Source organism: Epinephelus lanceolatus, chromosome 4 (assembly GCF_041903045.1).
Source record: "Epinephelus lanceolatus isolate andai-2023 chromosome 4, ASM4190304v1, whole genome shotgun sequence".
NCBI lineage: Eukaryota > Metazoa > Chordata > Actinopteri > Perciformes > Serranidae > Epinephelus > Epinephelus lanceolatus.
This window is the reverse complement of record NC_135737.1, coordinates 640,448-654,203: the sequence shown is the minus strand read 5'-3', so window position 1 is coordinate 654,203 and position 13,756 is coordinate 640,448. Positions and strand designations below refer to the sequence as shown.

The 13,756-nt window shown below is 43.4% G+C and overlaps 1 protein-coding gene across 1 annotated transcript; it reads left to right on the top strand.

Moving 5' to 3' along the window:
- The first annotated feature begins 9,723 nt into the window (after positions 1 to 9,723).
- Positions 9,724 to 13,484, top strand: LOC144462783 (uncharacterized). The gene is made up of 6 exons (XM_078167466.1): positions 9,724 to 9,784; positions 9,844 to 9,903; positions 10,120 to 10,198; positions 10,295 to 10,348; positions 10,451 to 10,525; positions 10,663 to 13,484. Exons 1-6 carry the CDS (start codon positions 9,724 to 9,726, stop codon positions 12,125 to 12,127), a joined length of 1,794 nt encoding a protein of 597 aa, XP_078023592.1. The 3' UTR covers positions 12,128 to 13,484.
- Positions 13,485 to 13,756: the final 272 nt, after the last annotated feature.

The following is a 13,756-nucleotide window of genomic DNA, read 5'->3' as shown; positions in this document are numbered from 1 at the left end:
GAGTTTCCTGCATCAAACACTGCCGCCCGCTCTCCGTCACTCGCACAATTCCGAAATTCGTTGTACTACAGAAGCTTGAAATGAACGTTCAACTCATTGTTTTTTATTGAAAATATGTCACTCTTCATTTATTATGTATAATTTCACTAGCAGCAAACTTTGTACGCGCGCTGTCCGTGGTGCTGAAATCTCTGCTCCTGCTGACAGCAGACCGGGGGAGAAAAAAAAGACATTTTTATGCTCTGTGCTTTCAGAACATAGTCCCACTGTGTTTGCAGGGCATATCAGGCTGTGTGATTATGCACAAAGATTGCATTGGAGCAATTTCATACAATTGCGGACATTTAACATGATAAACTAATTCCAATTCAACATGGTCATTTGCTTAGAGAGATTTAGTTATCAAAGTTTCATTTTCTTAACAAAACATTCTTGTCTGATAACTGCATGTTATTATAAAATAACTTCAAATCAAATCCTTAATCACTGATAAGTGTGTGTGCTTCCCCCGCCCCTCCCAACAAAAATTCCCCCCCCCCCCCCCCTTCAGAAAATAGTTGCGACGTCCATGGACATAAGCCTAAAATATCCACAAGTGCTTTACAGTAATTGTTCTACCTGGACATGATGTACGAGCTCACAGAGACCAGTGTGTCTTGTGTACTGGACTGGACAGCAGCCGGCAGTCATCTAGTGGTCGCAGTGTATAGATTTATTAGGCTATATTATAATTCATTATTCGTTATTAGTGAGGATCATTTTAGATGTTGCTTACTGTTTATAGCCTGTACTATTTACAACATCAGCATATAATTTGTATTCACAAAATACAGTTTGATATTCAAGCGGATGCGCTGGAAAACTTGGCAGAGAGCTGATGCTGCCTGGCTGCACTGTAACGTATAGTACACAGCCATGGTACTGACTCAGATAGTGACCTGTCTGAGCTTTCAGCGTGGGAAATATTTGTATGACGAGCGTACGTTTTAGTATCTTGTGTGCTCGATTTAGCTTATCTCGTGCGTTTGAGTTAGTATCTCGAGCACACAAGATTTTTTTCTTTTTTTCTTTTTTGGGGACTTTAGGGGCTCTGTAGATCTGTCTGAGCTTTCAGCGTCGGAAATAATTGTATGTCGAGCGCACATTTTAGTGTCTCGTGCGCTCGATTTAGCTTATCTCCTGCGCACAAGATACTATCTTGTGCGCTCGAGTTAGCTTATCTCGTGCACTCGAGTTAGTATCTCGTGCGCACGAAATAGTTTTTTTTTCTTTGTTGGGGACTTTAGGGGCTCCGTATAACTGGATTCATTTAAAGATTAAAAAAAATATAGAAAACATTTTGACTAAAATGTCATGAATTTTCATCGACTAAAACTAGACTTAAACTATTGTAGTGTAAAAGTTTGAGCCAACAAATCAAGCAGCAAGGTTAAGATGTATAAATTGATTAAGAAACTTATATGATCATTAATCTGCATTTAAATATGGTAAAACATTGCTGTATGTGTAAAAGTACTCATAGCACCATAGCACCAGACTATGTAATCATGTTGTATGCATCTACTGAAAGAACACACTGTGTCTTGTTTAACGATGAAACACATACTCAAATGCTGTAATACATACACACATTCACAGATTGCACTCTAAAGGTTCACCTTGCATAAGACTGAAAGCACTGAGGACTGTATAGAAAAGTCCCCAAAATACACATGTTTTTTAAAAATAGAGTGAAAGCGAGACCAGACCTAAGGGAAGAAAACTTGGGAAATTCCAGGCTGCATTACACCATTAAAAATGGGCCCAATCAGAATTGGACACAAAGAAAGGTTTTCCACCAATAGAATTGGACTTAAGAGGGAAAGATTAGCAAAAAGAGGTGGAGACTCATTTGAATCTCCACCAGCATATAAGCCTGGGTTCTGAGAGCAGGTTGGCAGTCACACTCCGGAGTCTGACTCGCTAAGTTGTATGTGTTAAAGCCTGTTGACACATTAAACTTGATTGCATCGGACTTTGCCTGTTTCCAGTGTTTCTTTAAGTATTTGCCAGCTGAGCCTAAGGTACCAAATCGACATCTGAGAACAACTGACAAGAGACAAGAGGTTCAAGGTCGGGAGCCTACAGGCCCACTTCCAGGCACCGATTTTTGATACTTCACTATAAAGGATAAAAATGAATAAAATGTGACTAAAACTAATAAACATTAAAAAAAATTAACAATGGGTAACACACTGGACCTATTTTTTTTTTTAACACTAGAGTATTCAGTCACAGTCAAAATATACAAGATACAGGTGTTTATCTGTGTTACCCATCATGAGACAAAGCCTTTTTAAAAACAATGTGCTTATAAAATCATTAGCTGAAAAAAAAAAAATAAGTAGAGTAAATAGTAGTAATAAATAGATAGAACCAAAAAATAACAATAATATGAATGTTATGGCTGTATGTCTTCTGTGCTGCTGTCCCTTTTCCCTCCCTTGTAGATCTGCTCAGGTGTGCTGCATTACCTAAGGAGGTGCAGCACACCTGGCATGGAGGAGGTGTTTAAGAGCTCCTGCGCCAGCAGCAGAGGGGAGAGGCTCTGGTGTGGGGACTGCTGGTCCCGCTGCCTCTCACCATGGGGTTTTTGTTGTCTTGTTTGCCTGTTTTAATTCTAATAAATCCCATGGATTTTAATGTTTTAAAGGTGTTTGTGTGGTTATTGTTGGGTCAGTTTTTGGAGTTTAGTTCGCTCCATATGGCCGCCTAAGGGTGGGGCGTAACAATGAAATTGATTTTAATAAAACAAAAAATGACCATAACAAAACAAACAAAACCAGCTATATTGACAGATGAGAAACATACACACCAGAAACCATATAAAAAAAACATCACCCTGACCTTGCGCTTTGCTTAACTAAAGACTGACGTCTTTCTCCCTGATTTTGTGTTTAGATGGGTGGATACAACTTCAGAGTTTAAAAAAACTCCCTACGTTGCAGAACCAATCGTAAATCCGCAGGGCGGTCCTTCGGTGGCTTGCTGAACTCTTGTGCTCATAAACATAGTCCGACTGCGTTAAAAGTTTTAAACAAAGTCGCTGTAAGTCCTTCATTTTCACAATCTTGTGGACTGAGCACACGTTTGATAAAACGGAGTTAAATCTCTTGGCATCCATTTTCAAGCTCTCTATGTGTTTGTTTCCTTGCGGACGAGAAAAGCGGGAGCGCACATTTCCGGGAGTGGTGTCCTTTTAAAAAATGCAAGAGGCATTGCTTTGTTGCCGGCCGTTTTCTCCGGTGTGTTAAACACACTTTAGAATGGAGTGTCCCCAGACTATCAGAAGGCAGAGATCTCTGATTGTCTGGTGGCGAGACTACCCTGACCTTGGTGGCCGCAATCTCCCAACACATCTCCAGAAAGTTACTTACATATTGGTTGGTGAAACTCAAAAGATTCCCCCAAGCCTGCTTATCTCCTTGCCACCCCCATCACTTTTAGCCATGGTGCCCATCAGTCTGTGAGTTGTTCATTTTGCAGTCTTAGCATGAAGGTAATTTTTTCCATTGTGTAAATTCTTTTAACTGACAGCCATGTGTCATGAGTTGGAGGGTTTTTTATGCCAACCCAGTGTTATAGCCTTCATGGCTGCTGCAAGAGGAATTGCAGTAAGTATCTTTTTCCTGCTCATCACCGCGTCTGGGATGGCCAACAACGAGTCCCTGAAAGCCTAATATTTTCTTAAGTGAGTCAAATGTCTTCCTCCAGAAATTATCGAGAGAGGACACTTTCAAAATATATGTGTGTGGTTTGCAGACTCTTCTCCACAGTTCCTCCAGCATGCACTCGTTTGACTGGTATCTACTTTAAAAAGAATGTGAAGGGTTCTAAAAAATTTGTTTGCTACTTTTCACTGGAACTCTCTCCATAACTATGAATTCATATCTTTCTTTCAGTTTCTGATGATATATTTTCCCAAACCTCCTCACTTAATTTCCAATTTAAGTTCCCCTTCTAATGTTTACTTGACATGAAGTGCTGTCTTCACATTAGATAATGCTCTATGTACATTGGATATCAGTCTTTCTTTGTTTTCTGTTTTGAAATTTTATCAAGAATTGCTCAGTAAGGGAACCAGCTTTCTCAAGACTATTCCAATTTGGATGTTTGAGCAAAAAACTTCTTATCTGAAGATATCTAAAGAAAAAAAATGATTTGGGTAAAAAAGAATCATCTGGTCAGATGTTTTTAATTCCTGATCTTTAATAAACTGATGAACAAAACTAAGATTTAGGCGTCTCCATATTTTGCATCCCACGTCTTACTTTAGGGGTAAAACGCTTTTTAGATGAGCAATACTTGACAGAACTAATACATCATTAACTGAAAGTCCTCACTCCATGCTACAAGAGTGTAATAACTGGTACTCCACAAAAAGCAGGACTCAAAAGCATGACTCCAAAAGCAGTTCTGTGTTCAAACAATTCACAGTTTACTTACCAAAAGGATGGTTCGGTACACAGTAATCAGTCAATCCAGGCAAGCAAATCCAAAAGGGGTAAGGCAAAGGCAGAAGTCAGCAAACAGGCAATAATCCCCAAAAAAAACAGTAAAATAGAAAACTAGGAAATACTGAAGGCTGGAACGTTAGACACTGAGGTACTACAAACTGGCACAGAGAGGAGGAGAAACACACACTAAGGCCTAGTCCACACGAGCACAGGTATTTTTAAAACCGAACTTTTTTGGCCTCCAGTTTTTAAAAAATCTGCGTCCATACAAGCGGTGTAATAAAAATACCTCCGTCCACATGACACCGCAAATTCCACTATCAAGCAATGTAATACACATACCAAAGCAGTAGGTGGTGATATAACTCCTAACTGTAAGGCCATTGTAGCCAATCAGAAGACAGTAAAACGTCATTACCAGAAAAACAGCAACAAGCATACTATTATGCAGCAGGAGCAGCACACTCTTGCGCCTCTGTTGCTGGATGTGGTTGAGTAGCGTTAGTTGTATGATACAACCACAAAGTGCTGATATGCTGCTAAATAGCAGCAGTATTTTGTTTAGGTCCATCCTCAAATCGTCTCTCGCACACACTGGCTCGGGTAATAACACAGCTGTTTTCTGTTTACGTTGCACACTGTGACGTCATACAATGGAGACGAGACAAAATAACTGTGGTTATGCTGTCCACACATGACTGCTGACACCGGACTTTTCCAAAAAGTTCACCCTGGACTCCGGTTACAAATAACTCTGGTTACAGTATGGAGCTTTATCCCTGTCTTTATTCAAGAGAGTGGTCTATCAGTTTGAGAGCATTATTTATTGATTTCACCCTGCCCTCGCACTCAAATAGCCTCTGCTTGCACTTGGATCTACTCTGTTTCTGCTCAAACTGTGTGCTCGCACTCAGATACCATGTTGCTTGCACTCAGATACCATGTTGCCCGCACTCAGATACCATTTGCTCGCACAGATTTCCTGCTCGAGCTTCTGTTTTTCTCCTCGCGCTCAAACTGTTTCTGTGCGCTTGTGGAATTTCTGCTCTCAGATTTCTGCCCTGCTCTTGGAATTTTTTGTGTAACAACCCTGTCAAAATCCCCCAACCAATAGAATGAATGAAATGATCCCTGCCTCCTTGTGGGCGCGCTCGCCTTAGTTTTAGAGCGTCCCGGCTGGGTGGGTACTCTTTAACTGGGTTCATCCTCTTCCCCTGTCGGGAGTTATTTTTCAACAGTCACCGGCTCACTATTATCCCTTACATATATATATATACAGTACAGGCCAAAAGTTTGGACACACCTTCTCATTCAATGCGTTTTCTTTATTTTCATGACTATTTACATTGTAGATTCTCACTGAAGGCATCAAAACTATGAATGAACACACGTGGAGTTATGTACTTAACAAAAAAAGGTGAAATAACTGAAAACATGTTTTATATTCTAGTTTCTTCAAAATAGCCACCCTTTGCTCTGACTACTGCTTTGCACACTCTTGGCATTCTCTTGATGAGCTTCAAGAGGTAGTCACCTGAAATGGTTTTCCAACAGTCTTGAAGGAGTTCCCAGAGGTGTTTAGCACTTGTTGGCCCCTTTGCCTTCACTCTGCGGTCCAGCTCACCCCAAACCATCTCGATTGGGTTCAGGTCCGGTGACTGTGGAGGCCAGGTCATCTGCCGCAGCACTCCATCACTCTCCTTCTTGGTCAAATAGCCCTTACACAGCCTGGAGGTGTGTTTGGGGTCATTGTCCTGTTGAAAAATAAATGATCGTCCAACTAAACGCAAACCGGATGGGATGGCATGTCGCTGCAGGATGCTGTGGTAGCCATGCTGGTTCAGTGTGCCTTCAATTTTGAATAAATCCCCAACAGTGTCACCAGCAAAACACCCCCACACCATCACACCTCCTCCTCCATGCTTCACAGTGGGAACCAGGCATGTGGAATCCATCCGTTCACCTTTTCTGTGTCTCACAAAGACACGGCGGTTGGAACCAAAGATCTCAAATTTGGACTCATCAGACCAAAGCACAGATTTCCACTGGTCTAATGTCCATTCCTTGTGTTTCTTGGCCCAAACAAATCTCTTCTGCTTGTTGCCTCTCCTTAGCAGTGGTTTCCTAGCAGCTATTTGACCATGAAGGCCTGATTGGCGCAGTCTCCTCTTAACAGTTGTTCTAGAGATGGGTCTGCTGCTAGAACTCTGTGTGGCATTCATCTGGTCTCTGATCTGAGCTGCTGTTAACTTGCCATTTCTGAGGCTGGTGACTCGGATGAACTTATCCTCAGAAGCAGAGGTGACTCTTGGTCTTCCTTTCCTGGGTCGGTCCTCATGTGTGCCAGTTTCGTTGTAGCGCTTGATGGTTTTTGCGACTCCACTTGGGGACACATTTAAAGTTTTTGCAGTTTTCCGGACTGATTGACCTTCATTTCTTAAAGTAATGATGGCCACTCGTTTTTCTTTAGTTAGCTGATTGGTTCTTGCCATAATATGAATTTTAACAGTTGTCCAATACGGCTGTCGGCTGTGTATTAACCTGACTTCTGCACAACACAACTGATGGTCCCAACCTCATTGATAAAGCAAGAAATTCCACTAATTAACCCTGATAAGGCACACCTGTGAAGTGGAAACCATTTCAGGTGACTACCTCTTGAAGCTCATGGAGAGAATGCCAAGAGTGTGCAAAGCAGTAATCAGAGCAAAGGGTGGCTATTTTGAAGAAACTAGAATATAAAACATGTTTTCAGTTATTTCACCTTTTTTTGTTAAGTACATAACTCCACATGTGTTCATTCATAGTTTTGATGCCTTCAGTGAGAATCTACAATGTAAATAGTCATGAAAATAAAGAAAATGCATTGAATGAGAAGGTGTGTCCAAACTTTTGGCCTGTACTGTGTATATATATATATATATATATATATATATATATATATATATATGTATATATGTAGTTAATTAAGCAATAGGGAGTGATACTGTATATCATCACGGCTGTGATTCGGTCATGGGCACTGTGGCACAAGGCCACAGGCCGAGTGTCGAAGACAATTACAGCCATGTGACGATATACAGTACAACGTCACGACCTCTCATGTGATATTGCTTTTATACAACAGTTCAACAACAGCTTAAACAACAGTGCTGAGTAAGGAAATGTTAACAAAAGGTGATGAAATAAATGATTTAAGTATGTTATGTAGCTCCGCGAAAAAAACAGTTCCCCTAGTCTGTTGCGAGGCAACGCAGCACACACACCTGGAACTCACAAGCTACTTTGTATTTACATTGATCTGCAACTGTGTAACTTTGTCCAGTTCAGCTGATGAAACGTTGGCAAACCTGGATGTTGGCACGGCCAGATTCAAACACACCTGGAGGTCTGCACTGGAGAGTCCTGGCTTTTCTTTTCCTCGTCCTCTCCTGACGACCACTCATAATTTAATTCAAATGTAATTTTGGGGAAAATATCCATCTTCTTGGTTTAACGCTAGTGTCAGTTTGCGTCAATGTAGCGAGTGTGACAGTTGGTTAATTAACGGTTGTACTTATATTTATAACACCTGTGAGCAGAGTGATTTTACTGTTACAAGTCCCAGTGATGTTATACTATATCAGCACTCAGCCCAGATAGCACATCTGGCTGATGTCGGCCCGATGTACCAAGTTTAGATCATTAACACATAGCAGGGAGAACGTTTGCTCATTGCCAAGATGTCGCTGAGACGTCGGCCTTTAATCGAAAATGAATACCACGCCACGTTCAAATGTATTCATGTGCTTCGTTAACTATGACCTTTATTCATTTAGGTCAGACTTTTCAAACTACAAATATTTCACCATTCAATGTGAGAAATCAATGATAACATTCAAAACTAGCTTGACTGTTACCCTATTTCGTGTGTAAGTGTGCACAATGAAGAGACAAAAGTCAATTTGACAAACTTTATTTTCAAATTTCCACAAACAATATCTGATGGCGGGCGGCACGGTGGTGTGGTGGTTAGCACTGTCGCCTCACAGCAAGAGGGTTGCCGGTTCGATCCTGGGTGTGGGAGCCCTTCTATGCGGAGTTTGCATGTTCTCCCCGTGTCAGCGTGGGCTCTCTCCGGGCACTCCGGCTTCCTCCATGACCTCCAAAGACATGCAGATTGGGGACTAGGTTAATTGATAACTCTAAATTGTCCGTAGGTGTGAATGTGAGCTTGAATGGTTGTCTGTCTCTATGTGTCAGCCCTGCGATAGTCTGGCAACCTGTCCAGGGTGTACCCTGCCTCTCGCCCGATGTCAGCTGGGATAGGCTCCAGCCCCCCCGCGACCCTCAAGAGGATGAAGCGGTTAGAAGATGAATGAATGAATGAATGAATATCTGATGGCCAGTCCACTTCTCCTGGCAGCCTGCAAGAGACAGAAAAGACGATGAGCACATAACTTCAAAAAAAAATTTAAAAAATCCCAACTTCACCACTGTATTTTTTTTTTTGTTTGTTAGCATTTCAGCTGTATTTTAGCCAGATTGAAGGCTTTGGGTCTGTCACTCTGCTTAATTTATTGTTGAAACGGTTAAATAACGGGATCCGGCATTAACTCCATTAACTGTTAACAGCAGCTCAACAATCAGTCCTTCATCTCGGAAAAACAGTGGTTTCAAAACTGCGCTATTACCTGTAGCCACCAGGTCAGTTTGCTTTGCAGAGGAGGAGACCTCGACTGATAAATTGCCCATAAAATCACATTAACAACATACCAAAGGCATCCTTAAATTTCACTCTTTCACCTCCGTGGTCCTCTCCGTTCCACTCACCCACACTTGAGCATCCGTCCAGGCCGCGGAGGTCAGGCCCGGGCGGGACCATAGGTGAGTGGATCCCAAGTCTCAAGCCCTGCCCAGGACCATGGGTGGCAGCTCCGGGCACTTCCACTTTAACCCAAAATGAGTGCTCATGATAACCAGATGAGCAGATAACGTCAGCTAGAGAAAATAAAATGAAAACACCACAGTTGTAGCCTGTTAGCTAGCATGAGCTAAACTAGCTATCAGCTAACGAAAGATAACGTTAGCTGGTGGGGACTTGTGCTATATAGGCTACACCCAGTCGTGCCTCACCACTCACCAGGAACCTCAGTAGCATATAGGGACCACCTTTGCGCGTGCACGTGAAACGCGCGTGCGTGTGTACACCTACCCCTCCCCCACTCCCCTCCCCCACAAACGTCATATGAAATCCTGCTCTCATTGGTTAAACATAGCGCCTCCTTCTGGGGGGTGTGATTTCGAAGGTAACCATAGCTATTGGCTAATCAAAAGCCCCTCCTTGCGTAATAATCCCCCTTATTAGGTGCAGTTGCTGACGATTCCGGAGTTGAAAACCGTGCCCCTGCACCCCGCCGCACCGGCCGTAAGTTAAAATAACATTTCGTTGTGTGTGTGTGTGTGTGTGTGTGTGTGTGTGTGTGATCGTGTGTGTGTGTGTTTACTTATTTTCATTATTACTGATATTAAATTGTAAACATAATGAATGTATTTTCGTTTTAAATCTTGACCTAATGAATGTATTTTATTATTATTGTTTTAAAGAGTGTGTTATTAGCTAAATAATGGTATTACTTTCCAGCTGCAGCACAAAGACGCTCACTTTCGTTGAAAAGGCGCAGAACAGACCCTCCAGCCTCTGCTGCTAGAGATTTTATACCGTAAGACTGTTTTCTTTATATATTTTATTTATCATTAATGGGGGAATGCTTACGGCATCATTGTAAACATCTGTTTTACCTCCTCTTTCTCCACAGTGCACAGCGCACGCCACTGAGACCCCTCCATCAGTTCTCTAGCGGGTTTAACACGTAAGACATAATGTTTTAATGCTACTTTATATGAATATTATGCTAATATGTGTCGGATACAGAATACTGCTAACATATCGTTTTTTTGTTTTTCCATAACAGTGCCTGGGCGATTCACCAGGACTACCCAGCTGAAAATTTCCAGAGGGTTACACCGTCAGGACAAGGATTTCTCACGTAAGACACATCGTTATATATAATAATAATAATAATAATAATAATAATAATAATAGCAGCCTAATAATGATAATAATATTAATAATAATGATAACGTTAATGTTGTAATTTTTTTATTTTATTTTTTTAATAAACAGTACTCAACCGCCTGAGCTGACGGCCACGCAAGAAACAAACGCTGCGGTAGCTGCGTTACTGGTTGCCCAGGGATTATCTGCGGGTGGAGCGTGGAGCGCACAAGGATCAGGCGGTGTAGAACCGGCTCCAGCGAGTGTTGAGGAGTGCTTCAACGACACATTCGAGGAGGTCGGGGAGTCTGTGAACTCGTTTCCTAACGGCCGAGAGGAAGTCGGCGGAACAGCGGGCGCCCAGCAGCGTGAGAGGGCATCGATCAGTGAGGAACACGGACCATCTCCTCCTCCTCCTCCTCCGCACCGGCGGCTATTTCACGAGGGAATATCTGTAGAGGCTTTGTGGAGTCAGCAGGAGTCGCTCTTCCCACCACTGGACACCAGCCTACAACATCAGCACGAAGTAAGCAAAGATCTGTTTTCTACAAGTACACCTGTGAAGGCTGGCGTTGCTGATACTGGTGCTGCTTCTGCTCCCGCAGCGGGGAGAGGTGTGTGTGTGGGGAATCTCCCCACAATCCCTACATTATTAAGAGGTGATGACTATATTCCAGATTTTGATGACCTGTTAGACAGTACTGGTGATTACAGACACAGTAACTTACCCAATTTACTGACATTATCACCTATACCCGCTTCATTTCCTCCCCCTCCCGCTGTTTTTGCTGACGTTGTTGTTGAAAATGGTGAAGAGGAGAGCATAGTATTTGTTGACGCATATCCAGGCCAGGCCTCCACCCCGCCGCTGCCCCCCAGGGTCCTCCTCCCCCCTCCATCCCCTATCCCTCTTCCCAGGCCTCCCCCATCAGCTGTTGGTGTTGTTGTTGATGCTGTTGATGAGAGCGTGGTATTTGTTGACGCATATCCAGGCCAAGCCTCCACCCCGCCTCCAACTACCCCTCCTCAGCCTATCCCTCTCCCCCTGCCTCCTCCAGTAGGTGTGGTTGTTGATGCCGGTGTTGAGAGTGTCGTAAACCATACGCCCCCGCCCTCCAGCCCTCCTCAGCCTCCTGTCCCTCTCCCCCTGTCTCCTTCAGTAGGGGTGGTTGTTGATGCCGGTGTTGAGAGTGTCGTAAACCATACGTCCCCGCCCTCCACCCCGCCTCCACCTACCCCTCCTCAGCCTATTACCGACCCTGTCTCACCCTCTGATTCTCCCACCCCAGAGGCTGCTCTAGCAAGAGAGAACGTTTTGCTCAAAATCAGGTGCAGGCAGCAGGCTAGGTTAATCAAGCGTGAACAGCGGCAGAAAAGATTTGCCGAGAAGCGATACCTCCTCCTGGCAAGCGAGTGGCGAAACCTGATTAGGAACAGTAAAACTAATAAGCGACGCTACAGAGCCCTTAATACACAGGTACAGTTGATTAAACAGAGCGTCGGTACCTTAATTGAACTACAGCACACAACCACAACATCAATAAATAATCTAGTAGACGCATTGTGTAGAAAAACAGGAACACACTGTAAGTAGACGTAGATAATGGCACCACCAAGGAAACTGTTAAAAACGAATGAGCACTCAGGTTGGGATGGTCGTTATGACACCGATGACGAAAGCACACATTTTACTGATAATGTCGATTCGTCCCAGTGCACTACAGAGGGGAGGGGTGCTTTGATAGGTACAGTTAGGGAACGTTTTAACACACCCTCTGGACCAGATGTATTGGCTAGCCACAGCAGTGTTATGCGCTGGTCCAGATACATTTTAAAAAGAATGCGGGGGATAGAGAAGAGAACAGCGCTGTTTTTAAGAGACAGAATTTTATCCTCATCATCATCGCCATCACCACCACACGCATGTGGTTCAGGTTCTGGTGTTGCTGCTACTCCCGCTACATCTAATGCTGCTGTTATTGTAGAAATCGGTGTTAATAATAATAACAACAGTGACAATGATAATAACAGTGATGATAATATAGCCTCACCATGCCGCTGCTGTCAGTTCTGGGACTGTGAGTGTCTCCGGTGTGAATGTGTGCGTGATAGTGGGGTCTCTGCTGAACATGCTGCTGTCGGTTCTGGGACCGTGAGTGTCTCTGGTGCGAATGTGTGTGATCGTGGGGTCTCTGGTGTGAATGTGTGTGATCGTGGGGTCTCTGCTGAACATGTTGCTGTCGGTTCTGTGAGTAACTCTATGGTCTGTCAACACGGTGCAGGAAATCCGGTAGAAGGAACACCCGCTGTGCCGTCTACCAGTACAGGCGGTGCACAGTTGTGTGTCCGTGACATACCTAGATTCAACGCTGCCGAATTTCGCCAGAGGGTCGATTTCAGAGACGTTAGTCTTGATAATATCACCAAGGCAATTGACAGTGTTAGAGAGAGGTTGTCAGGCGTGACTGGTGCAGCCTTAGAGGACTCTCCTGCAGGTAGTGTATTAAATGTGGTTTTGAGAGGACCATCTCTAGCCAGCGATGTGCAAGCTGTTTTAAGCTCTGACAACGCATATAACGCTGACGAGTTTTTGGAGATGATCTCTCAAGTTGTGCAGAGTAATGACACGTCGCTGACAGATGATGATCTGGAGTTTGTTGTGACCGTGGCACGTGGTAGTAGTGGTGCTGGCTCTAGACTGAGGCTAGGAAGCGTCCCTTATGATGAAATTTTATCTAAGAAGGGAAGGCACCTGTATAACCCTGAAAACGATGGGTCTCAGAACAGTCTTTGTTTCTCTCTTTGTCTCGCCCATTTTGTTAATGAAAGCTTGTCTGCCACTGATAAAATGCAGTATGCTAAACAACTGCATAGCGCTGTAGGATTTGATGAAACCCACAAGGTGTCGCTCTCTGATATCACAAAATTTGAAAATCACTTAAACCTAAAAATCGTAGTATTCCACCATGGTTCAGGGCGTAAACACCTACAGTGTTACAAAACCCATGACGCAGTACACGCCAGCACTGTGTGGATGTACCTGCACAATGACCATTATTACCTGATTGTAAATAAATCCGGTTTCTTTGGCGTTACCTATGTGTGTGACTACTGTTACGGTTCATACACAGAACCGTTTAAGCACGTTTGTAAATACCTCTGCAATGTTTGTTATACACAGTGTCACATGCACACAGGGGCCACTGTAAAATGTAGAGTGTAA

What these genes read in the sequence shown, in the direction of transcription:
- LOC144462783 (XM_078167466.1), top strand. Translation starts at nt 9,724, where the DNA reads ATGAAATCCTGCTCTCATTGGTTAAACATAGCGCCTCCTTCTGGGGGG. An exon ending in TGGGGGGTGTGATTTCGAAG is followed by an intron (nt 9,785 to 9,843) that starts GTAACCATAGCT and finishes CCCCCTTATTAG; the next exon opens with GTGCAGTTGCTGACGATTCC. An exon ending in TGCACCCCGCCGCACCGGCC is followed by an intron (nt 9,904 to 10,119) that starts GTAAGTTAAAAT and finishes ATTACTTTCCAG; the next exon opens with CTGCAGCACAAAGACGCTCA.